The 23,009-nt window shown below is 54.5% G+C and overlaps 9 protein-coding genes across 9 annotated transcripts; 6 read left to right on the forward strand and 3 right to left on the reverse strand.

Annotated features, from left to right (window-relative positions):
- Positions 1-1,082: 1,082 nt before the first annotated feature.
- Positions 1,083-3,067, forward strand: PG985_002677 (Lecithin:cholesterol acyltransferase-domain-containing protein; the record flags this gene model as incomplete). Its single annotated transcript, XM_066822446.1, has 2 exons — positions 1,083-1,400; positions 1,466-3,067. The coding sequence occupies 2 exons, from the start codon at positions 1,083-1,085 to the stop codon at positions 3,065-3,067; spliced, it is 1,920 nt and encodes a 639-aa protein (XP_066689878.1).
- A 526-nt stretch (positions 3,068-3,593) lies between these two features.
- PG985_002678 (dihydropteroate synthase) lies at positions 3,594-4,918 on the forward strand (the record flags this gene model as incomplete). Its single annotated transcript, XM_066822447.1, has 4 exons — positions 3,594-3,902; positions 3,961-4,398; positions 4,472-4,612; positions 4,664-4,918. The coding sequence occupies 4 exons, from the start codon at positions 3,594-3,596 to the stop codon at positions 4,916-4,918; spliced, it is 1,143 nt and encodes a 380-aa protein (XP_066689879.1).
- Positions 4,919-8,101: 3,183 nt separating this feature from the next.
- Positions 8,102-9,826, forward strand: PG985_002679 (uncharacterized protein; the record flags this gene model as incomplete). The annotated part of the gene is made up of 1 exon (XM_066822448.1): positions 8,102-9,826. One exon carries the CDS (start codon positions 8,102-8,104, stop codon positions 9,824-9,826), a length of 1,725 nt encoding a protein of 574 aa, XP_066689880.1.
- Positions 9,827-11,027: 1,201 nt separating this feature from the next.
- On the reverse strand, positions 11,028-11,429 carry PG985_002680 (uncharacterized protein; the record flags this gene model as incomplete). Its single annotated transcript, XM_066822449.1, has 1 exon — positions 11,028-11,429. One exon carries the CDS (start codon positions 11,427-11,429, stop codon positions 11,028-11,030), a length of 402 nt encoding a protein of 133 aa, XP_066689881.1.
- Positions 11,430-14,251: 2,822 nt separating this feature from the next.
- PG985_002681 (pyruvate decarboxylase) lies at positions 14,252-16,132 on the forward strand (the record flags this gene model as incomplete). Its single annotated transcript, XM_066822450.1, has 3 exons — positions 14,252-14,447; positions 14,524-15,766; positions 15,829-16,132. The coding sequence occupies 3 exons, from the start codon at positions 14,252-14,254 to the stop codon at positions 16,130-16,132; spliced, it is 1,743 nt and encodes a 580-aa protein (XP_066689882.1).
- A 507-nt stretch (positions 16,133-16,639) lies between these two features.
- PG985_002682 (uncharacterized protein) lies at positions 16,640-17,578 on the reverse strand (the record flags this gene model as incomplete). The annotated part of the gene is made up of 1 exon (XM_066822451.1): positions 16,640-17,578. One exon carries the CDS (start codon positions 17,576-17,578, stop codon positions 16,640-16,642), a length of 939 nt encoding a protein of 312 aa, XP_066689883.1.
- A 666-nt stretch (positions 17,579-18,244) lies between these two features.
- On the reverse strand, positions 18,245-18,932 carry PG985_002683 (ERV/ALR sulfhydryl oxidase domain-containing protein; the record flags this gene model as incomplete). The annotated part of the gene is made up of 2 exons (XM_066822452.1): positions 18,245-18,761; positions 18,826-18,932. 2 exons carry the CDS (start codon positions 18,930-18,932, stop codon positions 18,245-18,247), a joined length of 624 nt encoding a protein of 207 aa, XP_066689884.1.
- A 431-nt stretch (positions 18,933-19,363) lies between these two features.
- On the forward strand, positions 19,364-20,341 carry PG985_002684 (uroporphyrinogen-III synthase; the record flags this gene model as incomplete). The annotated part of the gene is made up of 2 exons (XM_066822453.1): positions 19,364-19,649; positions 19,719-20,341. 2 exons carry the CDS (start codon positions 19,364-19,366, stop codon positions 20,339-20,341), a joined length of 909 nt encoding a protein of 302 aa, XP_066689885.1.
- A 1,365-nt stretch (positions 20,342-21,706) lies between these two features.
- Positions 21,707-22,878, forward strand: PG985_002685 (oxidation resistance protein 1; the record flags this gene model as incomplete). The annotated part of the gene is made up of 2 exons (XM_066822454.1): positions 21,707-22,258; positions 22,369-22,878. The coding sequence occupies 2 exons, from the start codon at positions 21,707-21,709 to the stop codon at positions 22,876-22,878; spliced, it is 1,062 nt and encodes a 353-aa protein (XP_066689886.1).
- Between the last annotated feature and the right edge of the window lie 131 nt (positions 22,879-23,009).

Below are 23,009 nucleotides of genomic sequence, written 5' to 3' on the forward strand. Positions count from 1 at the left end.
GACGTCAGCCAGCGACAGCAGACAGAAAGTGCCAAACGAAAAAGTCGAGAAGGGCAATAAAGAAAAGAGAGTGCCCCCCGTCCACGTTGCAGACAGCCAATATGACTTCACCAGGAACCCGCAAGCAAGCTGGTAAACGGAGATTGGAATGGGGCACCTAACGCGGCCACAGTCTCGTAAGCAGAGGCACTCGAGCAGCAACCTGGCACTCACTCGACCCAAGCTCAAGCATTTTACTGGCTTACCCACTTTCACATGTGACTGGCTGACTGGGGACAGGATCAAGCATGACGCTCGGAGCTGCACCAGCACCACCAGTCAATCGCATGTTTGATTGCCTACAATGCCATCTGATTTCTTGCATGATGGTTTCTTGGTTCGAGCCCAGCAATTCGATCAAGGCCACCAAACATGATGGCAGACTTGTACATTGGTACACAAATCATGCGTGCCGTGCTATATTTACAATTACCTAGCAACCTGACAAGCGGGAAACAAGCGCGGAAGAAGCACCCCTCGAAATTGACGACGATCCCTGTAAGTGACTGGTGCCTATCTACATACTGTAGCTTCCGTCTGTCTGGTGGCTGTTTTGTTTCGGCCCATTTCAGTGCTAGGTAGCAGCAGGATTGATCTACTTTGGGTGCCTAACCTACAGTAGCGCACTTTGCGTGCAAGTTTTTGATTGACGTCAGGATGTTTCGTGGGATTCCCGTGTTACCTCAGCCCCGCGAAAATAATTGACAGTCGTCTTTTTCTTCTTCTTGCCTGCCCTCCTTTGCAAGTCTGTCAGGACTTAGGAGGAAATACTTTCGTAGAACTCGTGTCGAGGTTGCCAGGGACATTTCCCCGTCCGACTGTGTTTTAAGAAACCCATCGCGGCTGTGGGGTTCGAAGGAGCGGCAGTTCAAATTATTGTTGTTGCTCATCTTAAGTAATATAACGGACGGCCGACAGGCAAAGACCGACCACCATCTAGGTACTCAAGCCCAAATCTGCGCGCGCTTCCCGCCCTACGGTGCAACCGATCTCATTACTGGCCTAGACATGTAGCAGCGCTCGAAAGACTCAGAGAACAAACAATGGCTTCAGAACTTCGCCGGCGGGTGCTAAACCCCGACACGGCCTCCGATTCGTCGCCGCCAGCTTCCTCGCGCGAGGACAGCCCCGTGAGACCGGGAGATAAGATCAAGGTGGTCCATCATATCGAAAAGGCCAAGACTCAGAAGCGCAAATCTACCCTCATCTTTCTGATAGGTAGTCTCTGCGGCCTCATCGCGGCTGGCTTCCTGGCCCAGAGCAATGATCTGATTGCTTTCCCCGAGTTTGGCGAGCTTAGCATGGACAGCTTCCTGGACGTGCTGCCGGCCGGCTTCTCGAAGGAGATGAAGGATCTCATGGTCTGTTCCCCCACCGTGCTCCGAAGCTTTCGCGGCCGAATTGGTCTAACGTGTTGCGACTCCAGAACGGCGAACGCAGTTACGCCGAAAGCTACGATGCCTTTTCCGTCGGTCTCAAGGCCAAGGCCGCCGGTCTCCATGCCCACCATCCGATAATCATGGTTCCCGGTGTCATCTCGTCCGGGCTCGAGTCGTGGGGTACAGGCAACTCTTCCCGGCCGTATTTCCGAAAGAGATTATGGGGTAGTTGGACAATGATGAGGGCTTTAGTCATGGACAAGGAGGCCTGGAAGAAGCACATCATGTTGGACAAGGTGACTGGTCTCGACCCCCCAGGAATCAAACTGAGGGCCGCTCAGGGGTTTGATGCCACCGATTTCTTCATAACGGGCTACTGGATCTGGAACAAGATATTTGAGAACTTGGCTTCCCTCGGTTACGATCCAACAAACTCGTTCACCGCAGCATACGACTGGAGGCTGTCCTACACGAACCTGGAGACGCGCGACCAATATTTCTCTCGTCTAAAGCTACATATCGAAATGGCGCACAAGTTCACCGGGAAAAAGGCAGTCTTGGCATCGCACAGCATGGGTGGTCAGGTTGTGTATTATTTCTTCAACTGGGTTGCTTCAGCCAAAGGCGGGAATGGCGGCGACAGCTGGGTAGACGATCATGTAGAGGCTTGGATCAACATCAGCGGTTGCATGCTCGGTGCGGCCAAGGACGTGCCCGTGCTGCTCTCCGGGGAGATGAGAGATACTGCACAGCTTAGTGCCCTTGCCGTCTCTGCGCTGGACAAGTTCCTCAGCAAAGACGAGAGAGCCGAGCTCTTTCGAGCGATGCCCGGCATCTCTTCCATGTTACCCATGGGAGGTGATCGGGTCTGGGGAAACCTGACATGGGCTCCGGATGATCGCCCAGGACAGAAGCATTCATATGGCTCCGCGATGAACTTTCGCATGGGGATGAACTGGACGACCCCCACGGCCAACTTCACCATGGAGGCAGCCAGGGCTTACCTGATGAACTCGACCGAGGAGTGGTATCGAAACCATCTGAAGGGGAGCTACTCAGACGGGATTGCCGATACAGCTGCCGAGGTGGAAGCCAACATGGACGACCCGGTCAAGTGGATCAACCCCTTGGAGACTCGACTACCGTTGGCCCCGAACCTGAAGATTTACTGCTTTTATGGCGTGGGGATACCAACAGAGCGGGCATATTACTATCGAACGTCAGATGCTTCCATGTTCACCAATCTTAGTATGACGATCGACACGGCGATGACGGTGGACGAGATCGACCACGGGGTGATTATGGGCGAAGGGGACGGCACCGTCAATCTTCTGAGCTCGGCATATATGTGCAATAGGGGATGGAAAATGAAGCGGTACAATCCGGCCGGGGTCAAGCTGACGGTCTACGAAATGCCTCATGAGCCTGAGCGGTTCAGTCCCAGGGGTGGTCCCAACACGGCAGAGCATGTGGATATCCTTGGGCGCACGAGTCTCAACGAGTTCGTGCTCAAGGTCGCTGCTGGTAAAGGAGACACGATACAGCCGAATGTCGTGAGCAACATACTCGAGTATGCGCCGAAAGTCAAGGTTTACGAAGAGGACAGCGATGTGTCTGATGAACATCCCATGGAAAGCACTAACGAATAGAGTACGACTGGTTGGCTCATGGAGTTCATAGCAGGTTTTACTAGAGGATGGATGCTGTATCAAGTGTTATCCGGACCGGGTGGTGTGCCTCTTATGATTGAGATATGAATAGAATAGACTGGGTGGTGGCTGATCTGATTACCCCTTCGAAGTATACCCCGTTGAGACCCTTTTGCTTTTGCATTCATATAGTATAGAATCTTGCCGTGCTTTTTGTCCCTCCCCCAATGATTGATATAGATAGATGCTGATTCAAAGGATGGACTGCTTCTGGTTTTGTTGTGTGCATGGAATGCCGTAAACTTTCTTGTGTTAACTTCAATGGTTACCTACATACATGTACCTCTTTCTTGGGGCGCTCCCCGACTTGCGGCGGTTAATGGAAAAAGCACAGACCCTTTTTAGCAAATCCCACTTAAGTTCAATTCGATTCGCGCCCAGCCATCTATCAACACATTCGAGGTCCGGCTTCGACATTGATTGGTTGTTGAGATTGTAAAGACGAGCCGTATCGCCCTCCGATATCATGAGTTCTGCCGCGCCTAAACGAAAGGACGCCCCTGGTGGTGGCGATCAAGGGCGCCTGAAGAAGAGCAAGGTAAGGGCATCGAGATTTCCTCGAGGCTTCGAGGGCCACCACAAGCATGCTAATCATGATGGAAATACGCAGGGCGGCAATTTTGGCAAATGGCAGACGCCGCATCAGAAAGCCAAGATGGATGCAATGAGGGCCAAGGGTCGGACTCTTGATGTCGGCGATGTAGGATTCTGGGTTACTTGTCAACGTAACAAGGAGATCAAGGCCCTGGATGAAGTAGTGGCAATGTGCGACGAAGTGAGTGTTGAAAACCCCTGCAGGCTTCCTCCATCGCACTAACGCCCGCTCCATCTAGTATGGCGAGAAGCTATATGGCATCAAGCCAATGATGGAGGACGACAATGACTCCGAGGACGAAGGTGACATTGAGGCTGCCATCCAAAAGGAAGTTGCTGGTATCAAGAAGCAGGCTTCGAGCAACAAAACTCTGGATACCTCGGCCTTTGCTCCTATGCGTCTCAGCCTGGATTGCTTGCTATTTGTCAAGACGAAGCAGCCAGTAGATCCCCGCCAGTTCGCTCGTAAGGTGTGCGAAGATGCCATGCTGGTCACCGACAGGAAACAGCGGCGGTCCAGATTCCTCAACAGGATCACGCCCATCACTCTCATGGGCAGCGCAACCAAGGTCGGGATCGAGGAGACTGCAAGGACGGTTCTAGCACCCGAGTTCGATCTGATGCCAGCAGGAGAGGAATCGGAGAGCCCGGAGGAGAAGGTCGCCAAGGGCCCTTCGGTAAGTACCCAGGATGCAGCAGTGGCCAAACGCCCTGTCCGACATACAGTTCACTGATCTAATAACCTCGCAGTATGCAATTCGCGTCAGCTCGCGGGCCCAAAGCAACCTCAAGACCCAAGACGTGATCAAACTGATTGCAGGTCTGATTGGCCCGCGCCACAAGGTCGATCTCACAAACCCGGACAAGTTCATACTGGTCGAGATATTTCAAGTAAGTGTGGCGCGATTTTCTGTCTGTCTCAGCATACTCACCTTTTCATAGACATTTTGCGGTATGAGCGTCGTCGAGGGAGACTGGAATGGACTCAAGAGGTACAACATTCGTGAGCTGTACGAGGCGGCAACCGCGAAGGCGGAAGGCCCCAAGACAGGCGATGCGCCGGAAGACGGACAGTCAGCAAAAGGGGACACAGCCATAGAGCCCACCACGACGGTGGAAGCGAAGCCTGACGGATCTGATTCGAAGGCCGCAGAGGAAGATGGCTCCCATGCCCTACAGACGATCCCGGCTAATTAGACGACGTCATTGGCATATGTTAGCCATTGAATTTCATCATGTTATAGAATCGAGTCGGAACTCCCATCAGATACCACAGAGACTTATATGACATGATATAGAACCCTCACTCATGAGGTCCACAGTCTAGCCGGCAGCCAACTTACTCGATGTTGGGCATGTTCTCGAACCCAGTACCCCTGCCGGCATGAGGATACAAATGAAAGGAGCAGTGGACTGGCCAAATTAGGATGCCCAGACCGTGGTCTATCCCAGCTAGAACCCGATGATTTTCAATGTGATCTGGTATCCCTGCGGTTGAGCAAGCCGTCGTATCTTGACCACTGGGGATCGGACAGAAGTAGGATCATATCGGGAAATAAAACAAATGTCACGGCAACTTTGCGCAACGCTGTCCAGCATATGAGGAGGCACGGCGCGATCTTTCTGAGCTCATAATCGTTCCTGGGCATCTTCCTCGTTTCTCGCCCCTTGGGCGGCTTACCACAGGCACCACGCTCCTTCCAGTTACAGACAGTACCTAGATCTATATGATGTACATACACCAAGTATAGACACCCGCCTAGTGGGTATGCCTAGTCCAGTAAGCGACGCGGGCGGCGATTTCGACGCTAAACCGGATCCCGACAAAATTGACGAGGACAATTTCGGAACGCGGAGAATTGACGAGACGGATGCCATGCATATTGTGGGCTTCCAATAGGTAGGTGGGCGAGGATCCGGGCATGGCTTGTGGCGCTCGCGGCCCTGGGCAGTTGAAAAGGCTGATGTCGGTTACCTAGTAGTTCAGCCATTTTCAGACCTAAGCGGATTCGTCAACAAGCTACTATGTAGCACTCTTGCAATAATACCTATGCAGTGTGCGTTCCCCCTTATCCAGCTGAAGGCCCTTTCAAGCCACTTCACCGGGTTGCTGTCTCTGCCCCAAGCAGATGCAAACTTGTATATAGAAACCTCCTGGTTGGGTCAACGGTCCCAGCGGTATGGTTGAGCGCCGGTTGGTATTGGTAAGTGGTAGGCTTTGCCAAACATATCCGTACTGTACATAGGTAACTAACCCCCGCTGCCCGCCCAGAACGCCCAGCAAAACCACCCCACCACCCACACCACCTCTGACGCTAGAAGGCCTAGCCTGGTAGATTCGCTAAACCGGGCCAATGGGAAGCAACTCTTCTCGCTTCTCCCTGCACTGGAACTCCAACCCATGCACTGACACCAACTACATACCTACATACACACACGCACACCATCCTCATCCGCCCCTGGATATGCATCTGTCGGATGGTATCAAGAATAAGGAGGAGGAGGAGGAGTGAAGCTGTAGTTTGAAAGCATCCTCGGCCTTGGCGCATCATCTGCCCATATCTTCGCCTCACCGCTCCTTATAGGCATGCCCTTACGCAACCAAGAGCATGAACATATGATGATGAGACAACGGTCTCGGTCAAGCGAGTTCGCTTCCAAGGCCAATCACGAGGTGAGTCCATGGCTCAAATTGGGCGCGTGTACGAGTGTATGTGTATCTTGTTTTCTGCGATTGGCATGGCCGCCAACCAATCCTTTGATTTCTATCTCCTTGCCCTGATGAGCAGCTTTGCATACTCCCACATATTCGAGGCCAGTGAGTGCTACGAGACATGCCATACTGTACACTCCTGGCTGGGCTTCGGTAGGTGCCATGTTCATTCAACCGGTGGCTGGAGCGCTATGCAGCAAACGCCTCGTGCCGTATGCTTCTGAACTGACGCTGTCCAACCGAACCGACTGGCTGACATGCGAGCGGTTGGCCGTTGCCCTACCTAGTAAATGTGCTCGCAGTCCTGTGAGGAAGGAAGAAAAGCTGGGATTGTGGACTGGTTCAGCCCCACGTGAAAGCTGTCACGTCACTTCGCTCTGCGTCTACATGCACAGCATATCATGGTTGTATGGGCTGCTCTGCACCACATTTGGTCGGACAAGGCATACCACTCAGAGCACGATGCCGGCTTCTCGAATACTTCTCCCGGCATCTTGGAATTTCAGCCATACGGGGCTGCCGTGGAGTAGAGAAGTCCTCCACTGATGGATGTGTTCTAAGACTTATCAACATCTTCGTTTCATTCCGGAGGACTCAGCCATGCATATCGCCAGACAACTTCAGCAGCCCACCCCTTGCCCCATTCTCGGTGGTCTGGTTTGTGGTCCTCCGCCTAGATAGCCGAGCAGACCGTTACCTTCGTGTGCCAGATCCTCCTGCTCGAGCCGCCTGTTCGGCGACCAAACCCCCTTCTCTCTTGTTTTTCTCCCTCTCGCCTTCCCGGCCAAGCCTCAGTCGTCAAGAAGCGGTTGCTCCAGTCTGTATTCCTCGCCTGGCAGAAAGACGCCCCTTCTTTGTCGTCTTCTTAGACATGTCACCCCATGTGCCCGACACCTTCTCCCGCCTTCCGACACAATCTGCTGTTTCGGGCACCATCGGTCATCTTGTCAAGTGACGACTGTATTAAAAAGGCCCGCACAGCTTCCCGCTCCCCTCCAGCTCTCCCCTCACGCGGCTTGGCCAGTCCATTCATTTTCCCATTCGCTATCACAACCCGTCACCTGCTTTTCCCTCCTTCTCTGGGGATAGTTAGACCCGCCACACTCAATCTCCCAATCTGAACCAGCCTGCATATTACAGCCTCGCTAGGGTCAAGGTAGAACTCGCACCACCCTGCAGCCAACGAGTCACTGCCATTTGCTATCTGCCCAGAGGGTTGTCTCGGGTCCCGGTTCAGACCCCTGCCTGTAGAGTGAGAGTGTGTGTGTGTGAGAGAGTGTGTGAGAGAGGGAGGGAGGGAGAGAGCGAGCAAGAGAGCGAGCCACTGCTTTTGTCGGCCCATCAACGCAGAAACGCCTTTATGAGCAGGTAGCGGCTGCTTTGCCCGGCTGCCATACAGCAGCCAGTCCATGGTCAAGTCAGATATTGGCCTAAGAGGCGGCAGGAGCAGCATAGCAGCACGGCCGGAACCGACGGTAGTTCGCATCCCCTTTGCAGTGGCCCCTCCCCGTAAAACCTTCATGTCACTCTACCATTTCCACCCGGCCGCCTCTGAGCTCCGCCTGTCCAAAGCCTTCAAACGTCCGCAATGTTGCACAAAGATACGGGAATCACGTCACCAAGCAGCTTCCCATCCACAAACTGATTCTTTGCCACCTCTACTCTCCATGAACCGACCGCCGCCGCTTGCACGTCTAGAAGCGGTCGTAAGCCATGCTGTGCCCCAAGTAGCCGTCGAGTCTATGCTGCCATTGCCGCTGACGACGGCAGGCAGTCTGCAGCGGCTCTTCAGGATCACGCTCTCGGACGATAGAACGCTCTTGCTAAAGCTAGCACCCTCGCTCATGCTGCGGCTCCTGCGCCCCGAGCAATATCTCACACGGTCGGAGCCCTGCGTGATAGCATGGATGTTCAGGGAAATTCTCGAAGGCTCGGGGGCCCAAACGCCCGGGATACCCTTGCAGTGTTTCGTCGCACCCGGCAATCAGGTGGGCTTAGCTCCCCTCCAGGCGACAAACATGGTGAGCATGGTCCAGGAAGCATCCTCTACTATATCGGGGGATTCCTTGCTCTCCTACCTGCCGGCTGTGATCGCCAGCTCGGCGTCCAGGGAGACGTTGGGGGCCCCCTTCAGCTTGTGGGAGCCTACCATGGGGGATTCCATCTCGAGCCTTCCAGGGCCGCTCACGCCGCTGGAGCGGAGAGTGGTGGAATACCAAAAGGGGTACCTTGTCCGTCAGATATCGCAATTCCGGGCCCCCAACTCTCGCTTCGGCCCCGCCATCGCTGTCCTCGGCGGCACCCCTTCCCCCTCTGACGGAAGCATGGAAAGTAAGGGTGGCTTACCCATGCCGCCGTCATCTGTCGGTTCGGAGAGCGTCGCGACATGGTCTACAGCGTTTCTGGCCCTGATGGAGAACATACTTCGAGACGGCGAGGACGTGGCGCTCATGATCAACTACTCGCTCATCCGTGGCCATTTGGCTCGTCTGAGCTACACCCTGGACGATGTCACGGACTCTCGATTGGTACTTTTCGATGCTGCCAGTGACGCAAACGTCCTGGTTACGCGCTCTAGCAAGGACGAGCAGCTCAAGGATGGATCTCCTAAGGCAGGTATTACGAAGAACGCAGGTCGGCAAACGAAATCATCGTTAACGAGTGGATCCCCATGCTACAGTCACAGGGAGGCCGGCACGACAAAGGATAGCTTCAAGTGTGTCGGGGGAGCAAGCGGAATGCAAGGGGCGGCCGATGTTGCCGAAACAAATCACATTAGTGTCACGGGCCTCCAGGACTGGAGCAACTGCGTATTCGGAGATCCCCTGATGGTCAAGGCGTTCAGCCGTAACCCGTCGTCTGACTTCCTTCGCGGATTTCGGGGCCAATCACCAGGTCTCGGTGACGTACAGGCAGCGACAACTAGGTTGCCCCCGACTCCCATGAACACGCCCGGATCTTCATCTCGATTGCGTACGTCCCTTTCACCATGCATAATTGTGCCGGACGATTCAACCAGGGCCGCGGGCGGTCTGTCAGGGAAAGGCAGAAGCTGTGATGACGGAGATGAGAAGGTGGAAAGCTGCTGCAATGTTGATGAGCAGTACAGCAGCGCCGCGATCCGCCTCCTCCTTTACGAGTGTTACCACGCGACTGTCGGCGTTGTGAAACGGTTCTACCGCCCGTCATCGCCTCAAAGCACGCAGGGCGAGACGGCGGCACGGCGGCGCCTGACGGACGTGCTGATCAAGCTAGGGCAGATCCAGCGTGGGCCGGTTGGTGGTCACAACAGCAGCAGCAGGAGACCCAAGTCAAGGAGGGCTAATGATGGCGATGATGGCGATGGTGGCGGATTGCCTATGAAGCGGGCGAAACCAGAAACTGGGGACTAGTGACGATGAGTCGTAGGAAGCAAGCTGGTTGTCTGTGCGAGAGGAGATATAGATGCATACAGGGATATGTTCTGCACACGAAAAACGGGCCGAGAGAGGACTAGGGAGTGCATAGACCGGTGCTGGTGGTCTTATTGTTCAGTAAATGGAGGTTCGTACAGTAAACATATCAGCTGGTGGTACCTGTGGAATCGGAAGGATCCTCTGATTTGTACAAAGCTGTCTTCCCTGCATTCGACATGTCTTGTGGCTTCGGCTCCCCTAACCATAAGAGTTTCTATAAATAGCCTCTAGCTATAGTCTTACTGATATTCACATTGAACACAGGCCGATATCGGCAAATGAGGTGATGGGATACTTTGGAAGGGAGTATTTTGAGAACCACAAAACGGATAAGAGATGAATACTCACAGTGGCTTGTGCAGGGTGGTCATCATATCTGTTTAGTATGAATATATATTCATATATAAAGAAACACCTAATCAGTCTAGGTATACAACGCCAAGAGCTCACGCAACGCTATGCAGACAATAACAGACACAAACGAAATGGTTTTCTTTCTTGGTCAATTATCATAATATTGGCTAGATAAAAGTCAATTGTGACATAGGTATGTTGAATACCCGTGTCAGCACCCCCCAGGGGATGCCAAGGAGAGACCTTCGTCGCTACAGTATATTTTGTAGGGATGATTATCCTATCTACAAAGATTTGCAACAACATTTCGTAGGCATATATAGCCTCCTACGGCCTGGTTCATATCCACATTGTGGGACAGTGTGAGTGTCTTTCACCGATTCCCCTCCCCCCTGCTGACCGCATATTGGGTGAGCTAGCTTCATATTCTCCTTCCTTCATATGTATTATATCTCTCCCTCAATGCAAGCTTGCAAAGGAAGATATACAAGACTGAAGGGAGAAACAGATCCAGGGTGGCTCCTCTAGCTTCCAGGTGGGTACTATAGGTAGCCGTCTATCTGGGATTGCTGGAAGGCCTCGCCGAGGATCTAACCTTGACTTTTGTTTTCTCTTTGCACCGATGACATCGAAATGGTCACGACTGGTCCCTGGGGACCTGAGATGGGGCATCGTGTGCGTTGTTGTTGTCGTTGTCGTGTTGCAGCGAATCACGTGGTTGTTTCCAATGAAGAAGTTTCGAAACATAGTCGTTTGTGTCTTGTGTCTTCCGGCATGTTCCATTCTAGGGCGACTTGACAATGTCCGAGGTGAGAACAAGTGGTGCGGTCAGGAGGTTGTTGACCATGACGGCTGTTGTACCGGCCGACGACGGAGACGAAGACGACGACGACGATGACACAATGCTGTCGATAGTGGCTGCCGCGGCCGAGTGGCGGCCGTGGTGGAGGTGGTTGTCCCCGGCGACGGCAAGAGGGTCTTGGTGAAAGTGACTGGCACTGCTCTGGCACGAGGAGGCAATGCTGACGATGCTGTAATTTCTCCCATGCTGGTGATGGTCATGATGGTCGGGGGTATCTGGCCGAGAGGGCCCAGGCGATGGCTCATTGTCGGCTAGGCCCCCCGGAAAAGGAGCCGGAGCCGGAGCCTGGGCGGCGATGGCAGTGTATTGCTCCTTGATATGCATGGTCTGTTACTCGTGGGGGAATGAGGAATCGGGGTCTTGCTCGAGAGGAGTCGTGTGATGGGCCAGGTTTCGTTGCCGAGCTTGCTCTACTTGTTCAAATCACCTCTACTTCAATTCTACGAGGAGCAGCAGGTCCTATTTATGCAGTTGGCAACCTCCCAGGATGAGCACGTTCCTTATCACTATGAATCAGACCGTTGCTACCTGGTCTCAAACCATCTACACATTCGTAAACGTTTCTGGTGGTCATCTCAGACGATACCGGGGGCGATATCGGTTGCTGAATGACTGGGCTGGCTGTTGGGAGAGTGGATGGGGGCCCCCCCAAAGCAGCAACCACCACCCCCTATGAGGTAAAGGGCCCAATTGCGTCGGTTGCTGACTACTGCAATGGCGATATTAGAGTTTGGTGGAGAGAGCGCCCCTGACCATACGACCATGGATCGATGAGCCTGAGAGCTGGCATAGACGCGGCAAAGCACCAACGAGCCACAAGCAACAAAGCGTCTTCCCCATCTTCCCCTCCAGTTCGTGCCAAGCCTGTCCTGGTCGACGTCGGCCCCCTGACGTATGTCCCGGATCAGTGGTGGATGTAAATATACCTATGCGAAATCGTAACTATCATGTTAATAGAGGACGTTCACAGGAGCCAGGTAGGTAGTACGAGACAGTCACATCGTGACGAACAACTGTTTGACTGCCCCACGCAGCAGGTAAGTAGCAGCACGCGTCGCCGCCAACGAACTCAAATGTTCAATTGCGAGCATGATAGCCGCGGCATTGATATATATATTATATATGAGTGTCCAAGAGTGGATGGTGAAGCACCAAGAACCATGCTGCCCATGGATTGATGGAACTAAATGTCGTGGGGTCGAATCTACAGTAGGGGGGGACCAGCTATCTAGATTGATAGATTGATCTGGGTTGTGACCTGTGCTTGGAAACTTGGAGCCTGCCTGCCTGAGCTGAGCTGAGGAGGGGCGGGCAGGCCAGGTGGGTTGCTGCCAGCACATATGTATGTACGGTTAGAGAAAGACGGACTGGGTTGTCGCTCCTACAAGAAGATACCGAGTCCACCAGCATACATGGTGTATGCAGACTTTAAACCCTAAGCTGCAAGCCCGAAGCAGAAGCAGTGTTCGGTGGTGATGATCTGATGGTGATGGTATCTGGAAAAGGCAAAGGAGGGCCAGAAAAAAAAGTTGGGTTACCGTGTGACGGGTGGTGACGGTGTTGGAGACGATTTTGTGTTGGAGAGTGGTGGTGATGCTTTGTTGTCATGTCAATCAAAGTTAAACCCGTTGCAGCGGCAAGAAAAAGGCCAATCCAGTCGCATTACCAAATCTCGTGGCATTGGCCCGACCCAAGCACCAAGGTTACTAGTTGCATGTACAAGTAACCTAAGCGTAAGCATTGATGCAGTCACTGCGACCTGCATAGCTACCTATGTATTGTTACGGTCGCATTCAACGCATTGGGCTGGACCCTGGACCAACAATCAATCTGCAGGGTCGCCTCGTCGCTTTAACCGACGGCGTGTGGCTGGTTGGGCCATATGGCTACGTGTACGTTTCCCTCCCTCTGCCTTTTCCGTCTGATACGAGGTGACAAGGAGAGAGTCGGAAGCAGAGTGGCAAGCAGGCCAGGTCGACGGTCCAACTCGGGAGGCCCGGGATTCAGTCGACGATATTGAGTCGGAAAGTGCTCGCCGTGCACGTCGTGCTCGCTTCTATCTCGCTCTACGCGCTTCAGCTCACAGCGGCCATTCTGGCCGTGAATGCCCACGCAGCCAGGGCCATCGGGATCGACCGGGAGGCATTTATCATGGCTTTTGCTGTGTTTCGGGCCTTCTGGCTGGTGGGCTGTCGGGGCGGTATGGCTTTTTCAGTAGTAGCATCGGTCTCATCGTCGGCGGTCTCCCCTTGGTCGCCCGTCTCGCCCTGCGCTCGAATGGCAAATGGCCTTTTCAATGGGCTTTTTTGCTGTAGGGGCGGTGGATCCGCCGGGTTGCGCCGCCCACGCTAAGCTTTTGGTTGAGTGGACAGGGATGAGGAGGGGGGAGTTGGAAGACCAAGTGCCAAGCGAACGAACAGTGAGTGCGAGAGTGCCATGCGGCCGGCGGCGTCTCTCGGCTGTCTCTCAGTCAGCAATAGACAAAGAAGGCAGCCCCAGCAGGCCCAGCAGCCCAGCAGCCCAGCAGCCCAGCCCAGCCGGCGGGCCCTGCTCTGGCGGCCCTGGTAAGGCCGTCTGAGTCCGGCTGAGTCTATGAGTCCCTGCTGTCCAAAGTGGGGATTGCATCACCACCCTGTAACCCATACTGTACCAGCAAAGCTAGAGGCTCGACCAGAAAGTGGGCTGATGGCCTCATGTCTAGACGACAATGCCGGCTCGCCACGGGCCCTGATTGGCCGGCTCCAGCAAAACCGTGGAGGGAAAACGGTCCCAGAGCAGCAACGCATCGTAAGATCGATATCTCTTTCCTAGATTCGGCCTTTCTAGCTGCTGAAACAGGAAAATAGTATCATTATTCATCGAATTAGCAAACGTCGTTCGATCGCCCGTCCCTGTCCGACGTGTTTGTCTGCTGTTTTGTTCGTGACATTCCGGGACTCTATTCTGGACCCTTTTTCCTGCTCGAGGGCCGGCAGAAAGAAGTGGGACGAACAAGTGGTGGTGAACTGGTTTAAATAAACTGCCCCTCGCCGGCCGTCATAGGAGTTGGAAGCCCAGAAGGAACAAGTTCCAATCCAACAATCTCACTACCAACAATCGTTTTCCTTTTCGATCTCTAGCAGCAGAAGCAGAAGAAAAGGGTCAAGATGGCGTCGACATTAGATATTCGTACCCAAAACCTCAAGAAGCCCGTCACCGTGGCTGAGTACCTCTTCAACCGTCTTCACCAGATGGGAGTCCGCTCCGTCCACGGTCTCCCCGGTGATTACAACCTGGTCGCCCTCGACTACCTCCCCTCGTGCAACCTCAAGTGGGTTGGCAGCGTCAACGAGCTCAACGCCTGTAAGTGCCCCCGGCTTCACGCAAATGACAACGAAAAGCAACAACGCCCCCGGACTAACACCCTTCTGCCATATAGCCTATGCCGCCGATGGTTATGCCCGTGTCAAGGGCATCTCCGCCCTCATCACCACCTTCGGTGTCGGTGAGCTTTCCGCCATCAACGGTATTGCCGGAGCCTACTCCGAGATGGTGCCCGTCGTCCACATTGTTGGATGCCCCAACACCGCCTCGCAGAAGAACGGCCTCATGCTGCACCACACCCTCGGCAACGGCGACTTCAACGTCTTCGCCGACATGAGCGCCCTGGTCTCGTGCGCCGTCGCCAAGCTCAACGACCCGGCCGAGATCGCCACCCAGATCGACCACACCCTGCGCGAGTGTTTCCTGCGCTCCCGCCCCGTCTACCTGATGCTGCCCACCGACATGATCGAGGCTAAGGTTGAGGGTGACCGCCTGACCCAGGAGATCGACCTCCGCGAGCCCGAGAACGATGCCGAGAAGGAGGATTACGTCGTCGAGGTCATGCTCCGCTACATCCAGGCCGCCAAGAAGCCCGTCGTCCTGGCCGACGCCTGCGCCATCCGCCACCGCGTCGTGCCCGAGCTGCACGCCTTCATCGAGAAGACCGGCCTGCCCACCTTCGTCACCCCCATGGGTAAGGGTGCCGTCAACGAGGAGCTCGACATCTTCGGCGGTGTTTATGTTGGTAACGCCTCCCACCCCGAGGTCCAGGAGATGGTCGAGAGCTCCGATCTCGTCATCACCGTCGGTGGCCTCAAGTCCGACTTCAACACCGCCGGCTTCAGCTACCGCATGAGCCAGCTCAACACCATCGACCTGCACTCCTACTCCTGCGGCGTCCGATACTCCGAGTACCCCGGTGTCAAGATGCGAGGTGTCCTCAAGAAGCTCACCGAGCGCATCGACCTCAGCAACCTCAGCGTCCAGAAGGTCACCCCCTCGCAATACCTCAAGGGCATCGAGCCCCAGGCCAACGGCGCCGACGACGGTGTCATCACCCAGGAGTGGCTGTGGCCCCGTGTCTCCACCTTCCTCAAGAAGCACGATATCGTCGTTACCGAGACCGGTACCGCCAACTTCGGTATCTGGGACACCAAGTTCCCCGAGGGCGTTAGCGGCCTGAACCAGACCCTGTGGGGCTCCATCGGTTGGGCCGTCGGTGCCTGCCAGGGTGCTGCCCTCGCCAGCAAGGACGGCGAGATGGGCCGCCGTACCGTCCTCTTCGAGGGTGACGGATCCTTCCAGCTCACCGCCCAGGAGATTACCACCATGATCCGCCACAACCTGGACATCATCCTGTATGTTTTCATCTTCCCCCATCTCCAGCTGTGCCATTTTGCTAACATGCCCCCTCTCCCAGGTTCGTCATCTGCAACGACGGATACACCATCGAGCGCTTCATCCACGGCATGGACGCCGAGTACAACGACATTGTCACGTGGGACTACAAGGCCACCGTCGACGTTTTCGGTGGCGCCAACAACCCCAACGTCAAGAAGTACGTCGTCAAGACCAAGAACGAGCTGTCGGCCCTGATGAAGGAGGACGACTTCAACAACCGCAAGGGCCTGCGCTTCGTCGAGCTCTACATGCCCCGCGACGACGCCCCCCGGAGTCTGATCAGCACGGCCAACGCCGCTGCCGCCCGCAACGCCTCCAAATAAGAGGTGGATGCCAGAATGGGCAAACAAGGAGGACGGGGTGTTATTAACAAATCATATATCGGGTCATTTCTTCCTCCAAACTAAAAAAGACATCGGTTTACATATATATAGAAAACGGCATCTTGGATAGAGAGGATGGCGTTGGGTAGACGCTCTCCTATGAGTTTTTATGAGATTACGGATTTTTCTGCTTTCAAACATTGGTTTTTCCCACCGCCGAACGTGATAATTGCTTTTGTTTCCCGTTTTCTTTTTTCTTTTCTTTTTTTTGCTTCTCGGTTCTCTTCTTGTCGGAACACTGGTACTTTCCACATAGCTGTGCCAGATATCGACTATCAACTGGGAAGTCTGCACTTTCGTTTGGGGATCAGCTGCTAGTGAGTAAACGCCCCAATAAGGCACTTACAATTTGCTATAATCTGCGCACAACTAAGCATGATGCGATGTCGGCAGGGTAATTGGTGTATGTCCGAAATATCAGTCTGGCCCAGTCACCGCTGCCTCCCGTCATTTCTGATGTGAACAGCCGGGCCCGAATCCGGAATATAGACCCGGTAGGATCCTTGCCAGGTTCGTGAACTCGATTTGATCATGCAGGAATTGCTCATACGCGATCTCCTCCCCTGCCAGCGCCCGCTTGATCCCCAGCAGTCCACCGAGGTAGTCGAGCGGGATCTTCAGTCCCGGTAGTTGCAAGTACACTTGATGCCCCAGCCAGTATCTACTGCGCAGCTCCAACCCGCCCTCGACGGCGCGCCAGAGGTGTACAAACTCCCCGACCTTGAGCGGAAGATACGCGTCCCAGAGCACGGCGCAGACCGCGGCCACATAGCCCGCCTCCTGCAGCTTGCCCGGCGTCAAACCGCCGCCAAAGTGGTGCGGGTCATGCGGCTCGACGAACTGGATCCGGATCTGCTTGCGGTACGGGCCTATGAACTCGGTGACGCGGTGCGTCGAGCCGAGCCACTTCTCGCGATGGCCCAGGTCGGCGCGGTGGAGCCGGCCGTCCGCCGCGAAACTGGACCGGGCTTCGACGTGGTTGTAGGGATACCACAGGGCGTAGCGCTCGGGTTCAGCCGAGTGCCACCAGAACCACCAGTCGATCATCTCGCCCGCAACATAGGGGAAGCGGGTCTTGGAGGCGACGTAGGCGGTGCCGTCGCCCAGAGCGCACCAGCCGTTTTCCGCCCCTTCGTCGAGATGTCCCGGCTCCAAAAGCCGACAGACGTCCTTCAGGGGGAGAACTTGCTCTGGGGTGAGAGGCTCTCTGATAGCCGGGATCGCGTCCGAGTATATGTACAGATCTTCGTGGAAATATTCTGCATAGGGTTTCTGAGCCACTTGTTCTCTCATACGCCGGAACTGCTTCAAGGTGCACACGGGATAGCACGTTACCGGGATCTTTTCTGGTAGGGGCATACCAGGGGCAGGTTGTTGTTCCGTCATATTCGTGCTGGTGTTTTCCCATTTATTCTCGAATATGACACTTTGTTACTGATAGAAAAAAGAGGAAGGGAAGCAGGTTGAAAAAAGAATCTTCCTTGGATGATCTTATCAGTGAACAGAGGAGAGCTGGTGTGATTCTTGCTGGTCTGATATCAGATGCAATAGACTTTGGTTGATGCCGTATTCGGATTCTGCGGTAGGATTCAACCAATCAAGATGTCATCGATACAATTTCGTCTATGAGCTATGAGCTGCTTGCTCAGGTCTGTCCGGTTGTTGAGGCTCCCGGCAATGCGTATTGCCTCAAATGTGTTGCATTCGAAATTTCTAACGCTGTTCCGTGTGAAACTCAGGGAGTCTACCAGTACACCAGAGTTTCGGCCAGACCTATATAGAACATATAAAGCTTCATCCAAATCGCAAGGGGCAGGAAGGAAATAACAGAACCATTTGCCCTTGTAGAGGACGCATTGATATCATTCGTTCCATATTCATGTCTTACATGTGCGCCATTGTAAATGTTAATTCTGGAGATCGTCAAATATACATGCTATGAGGGGCGACTTGACCCGATTCTTGTACCAAACGCCCGTCTAATGCATTCGCTTTCCCGTGAGACCCATATCTAATACACGCAGACGGCGTACTCCCCCATCTGCCATCTTTTTAGTCGCATCGCCCGTCCTTCCAGCCGTCCCGCCACCTCTCCTCCCAACGCGCGCAGTCAAAGGCCTGCTTGCCGAGCTTTCGGTTGACGGCGTTGTGGGCCTCGCACAGCCACTTGCCGAACTCGTCGCGGCTGCCGACGGGCATCTGCTGCTTGGCCATGTACTTTTGGAAGTCCTCGGCGCACGACCAGCATGGATACAGGCGCGAGAAGGTGCCCATGAAGCTGCGCAGGTCCGTCTGCTCTTTCGTGGACGGCGCCGAGGGATACGTCGCCGCGATCGAGTGCAGCAGCGTCCAGGTCGATCGGCCCAGTTCCTCGACGTCCGGGGGGCATTCGGCGCGAGGGTTCGGTATCGCAGGCGCGGACGAGTTGTTTGCGGTGGCGGCGGCTCCACCGCCGGCCATCATTCCGGCCATCATGCCCGGTATCGCGCCGCCGCCCGACTTCTGATTGGGTTTTGTTTGTTGCGAGGCGAAGGCGGAGAAGGCCATCTTGGAGGAGCAGGCGCGGCAGCTATGAGCTCAGGTCAGAATTAGGGGCGCAATAGGGATTTCTCTGAGCCAGGGATATGGCTTACGGCTTGCCATCTTTGCCGAGGACGACGCCCGGGGGCAGCTTTTTGGGATCGATGCTTCCACCTGCAGGCGCATTTGCGCCGGTGGCCTCACTTCCGTCTACCGCCATAGTTAGGTGTTGTACGTTACCAAATAATGAAGAGAACTGAACGCGCTATGCAGAATATAAGGTCCTAACGGTTAAGAACAAGAGAGAGTTGTATGTACAGAACGCGACAAGTTGCACTGCGAATTTGTCATCGGCGTTTGCGCTTGCTTCTAGAACGATTATCGTCCCGTTCCTAGGTACCGGAGGCAGCTAAGGAAGGGGGAAGGGTATGTACATGGAAAAAGACCCCTGTCCCCTGCCATCGCTAGGAGCGGAAGCTCTTATCGATAGAGCCTTCTCGGCTGCCCCTCCATCTTCCATTCTACCAACATTGATCCTATGCAGGTCCCAGAGCGACGGAAAGAGTTGTTAGTACTAGCACAGCATTAACCGAGGCGCCTCTTCTCTGAACACTGTGAGGCGCATGTAGGTGTTCCTCCTCAACCGCCCTCATGTCTGGAAACAGCCACCAAACACCTGTCTTGCTGCTTAAGACCAAATCAGGCCCCACTGATGCGTACGAGGAGCTCCTTTCGGCCCCGCGGGATGGCTTCAACTTTGAACCCACCTTTGTTCCCGTACTGCAGCACCAATTCGAAGAGGGTGGCTTGAAGACTGTCAGGGAACTTCTGCAGGACAGAAGAATCAACAAAGGCCAAGATGCTGCTTTTGGCGGCCTGATCTTTACTTCACAGAGAGCAGTGGAGGCGTTCGGCAAGCTTGTAGAAGAAGGGCAAGGTTGGTTTCTTAACGATGGCTCGCGAGACCAAAAGCCTATCTACATACATAGCTAACATATGTTCTTAGGGGATGAATCCTGGCCTCATTTACAAGACGTGCCGTTTTATAGCGTCGGCCCCGCGACTACGCGGGCGTTGAAAGCCATCCACCAATCGCCCCCCTTGCAGATCTTTGGTGAGCACACTGGAAACGGGGATGCGCTCGCCCATTTCATCTTGGAGCATTACGGCGAGTGGTACTCAGACCGGCCTGCGAAACCACCTTTGCTGTTCCTTGTCGGCGAGCAGAGGCGGGACATCATCCCTAAGACGTTGATGAACCCGGATTTGGCTGCCGACAAGCGCATAGACGTCACCGAGACTGTGGTCTATGGCACTGGGGTTATGGAGTCATTCCCCAAGGACTTCCAAGAGGTACTGCGACAGACGTCGAATCGAACGATGCGATGGGTGGTGGTGTTCTCACCCACGGGCTGTGATAGCATGCTCCGAGGGCTGGATATGCTCGGCAAAGGAGGCCAGGTAGGTGGCCTGCCTCGTCAGAGGTCTACGTTCATCGCGACTATTGGTCCTACGACGAGGGACTATCTGAAGCGGACATTTGGGTACGAGCCAGATGTCTGTGCAGAAAAGCCCAGCCCTGAGGGTGTATGGGAAGGAATAACTAGATTTCAGGCGCCATCAAATTGAGCATGCTGAAATGCGAGGCTATAATAGTTCCAATGATGTTTACTGCAGCACCTCAGGCTCGTAGAATAAATGGAACCCACGCTCGACGCTTGCCTGGAGTCCCGCCAAGTCATTCTTCACGAAGAAGGAGAAAAAAAGACTACCTCTTTCTTCTTTTTTTATCCCCTAATAATCTTCTGGGTGGGAGGGAAACAGCTCTGGGAAGTGTAATAGAAATACGACCTAGACATCTGATTTCGGGATCTACAGCATAGCAATGTGTGGTACATGACTTACACACGGCGGCTAGTTAGGGTGGCTCATATTTATCGTTCGTTCTTCGGATGACCCATCTATATATAGGCAGAATAGTACGATACCATTATATTATATGTAGGAAACGACAGAACACTGTTGTGCTTTGCCGACGAGCTAGCTCCTGTTGAATAAAGGCATCTTATGAGGCTGTTAGGGAATATCAAGTACAGAAAGTTCAAGTTTGTGCAATGACGACGTGTCCAAGAACTCAACGCTCCTAAAGCCCAAGTCATTCAGTCCATGGTATCGGTAGGTTCGTGATGGAAGAATTAAACATCAATCAATGGCATGTTGGTTTCAGAGACAGAGAGCATCTTTTAGCACTTAATAAGATGTACATTCGGCACAGATCGGTAGCTACCTATCATCACACCCACTCACAGGCGATTACGTAGCCCTTGCAGACCCATTGCATGCGGACCAAGCAGGCTCAATTGCATTTCCCTCCGTACAACTTTGTTTCCAATTGCTAACTTCAATTGCTACCCCTCAAAGGACCACGGCGCATTGATACATGCATCCATTGCATTGCTTTGTTATTTAGTCTGGGGTTGCCTGCCATTTGGGATGCGTTCACTAATCTGCCTGCCTGTCTGTATGAAATCAATCTTGTTGCCTGGCAAAGGCTGTCCGTCTTGAATGAAGCCCCCAGCAGCCTGACCCGGCGTCTGCTACCGCATTCCTTGCATATCATTGATATAAGCTCCTCAGGCCATCATCGCCCCACCTTCAGCTGGTTTACCGTCTAACAGCTTTCAGAGAAGCTCCGCCGTACCTGCATCTCCGAACAGCCTACTTGGGCTAGGTAGCCATCACCACCAGCTCCAACTTGGACTATCTACATACATACATACCGTACATGTAAATACAGGATCGTCCTCCGTGAGCACTGCTTCGAGAACAACGCCCCTTCACACTGTCCGATCCTTGAGGTCAATCTTCCGACAATTAGGGATCCGGAACGAATAAAAAAGTAAAAATAAAAATCACCTAAGCTTTTGGGTATCATTGCCGACCGCTGGTTCTACACACACACACACACACACACACACACGCACATACGCGACCATGAGCCGCCCACAAGCAAGACCGGCCCCGCTCCCCGAAGACAGTCTGATCGACCTCTCGCCGCCCACGTCCGGCATCACGACGCCCACCTCCCCTTCCGCCGCCTCCAGTGCATATGGGCTCAGCGGCGCCATATCCGGCCTATGGCGTCGCATTTCCTCGGCCGACCCCCATGCTTTTCAGCAGCCCCAACACGCGGCCACGTTCCCGCAAACGGCGCAGCACGGCGGCGGTGACGGTATCCACGACCCCTTCACCCCGATGCGGTCGCCGCGGCGCCAGCCGTCGCCTAGAGGGCTGCCGAGCCTCGAGCCGCTCAACTTAACGGGCTATGCCGCCGACACCCCGCCGGATGAGCGGTTGCTGACCCGCGGCATCGCTGAGGAGATTCGCACGTTTCTGCCGGAGCGGCTCAAGATTGGCGAGGACTGGAGCCTCGTGTATAGTTTGTACCAGCACGGGAGTTCCTTGTCGACGCTATATAAGTTGTGCGACGACTATCGTGGGAGGAGGGTAGGCTTCGTACTTGTGGTTCGCGACGGGAGTGAAGGGGTAAGTCACGATCCACACGCACATGGGGCATCATGAAAAAACAGGAGTAGCACTCCTCCGTGGAGAGGAAACGGACAACGATCAATGGCTGACCTCGATAATTGTGACAGACCTTCGGCGCATACCTCACCGAAGCACCCCATCCCGCATCCTCCTATTTCGGCACCGGCGAGTGCTTCCTCTGGCGAGCCTCGGTGCATGTTCCACTCCCGCCTCCGCCCTCCGCCGACACCACCGACCTCCTCGGCACGCGATCCACCACCATCGCCGACGCATCCATAGAGGAAATTGCGAACGGACACCATCTTGCGCCCGGTGCTACCGACCCAGCCACCAACAAGCTGCCCCCGCCCACTCTGTCAGCCGCGGCACAACAGCAGCACTCAATCCGGTTCCAGAACTTCGCCTACACGGGCGCCAACGACTACTGCATGTTCTGTGAGACCAAGTTCCTGTCCGTGGGCGGCGGGCAGGGCGCCAACTTCGGGCTCTGGCTCGACGACGGCTTCAGCCGCGGCCAGAGCGGGCCTTGCGATACCTTTGGCAACACACCCCTGAGCGACGAGGGCATCAAGTTCGACATTCTTGGCGTCGAGCTCTGGGTTGTGGGAAGTGGCTGAGTGTTCCCTACTCTCGGTTCACGGGGCGGCACTCTTTTCTCCCGGAAGAAGAAGAAAAAGAAAAAAAAAAAGGACAAGAAATCGTGCCGACGCCCAGGAGGGGGAAACAGCAAACGGTAGGTAGAAAGTAA

This window comes from Apiospora marii (assembly GCF_038362585.1).
Source record: "Apiospora marii strain CBS 49790 chromosome Unknown utg000002l_segment0_segment0, whole genome shotgun sequence".
Lineage (NCBI taxonomy): Eukaryota > Fungi > Ascomycota > Sordariomycetes > Amphisphaeriales > Apiosporaceae > Apiospora > Apiospora marii.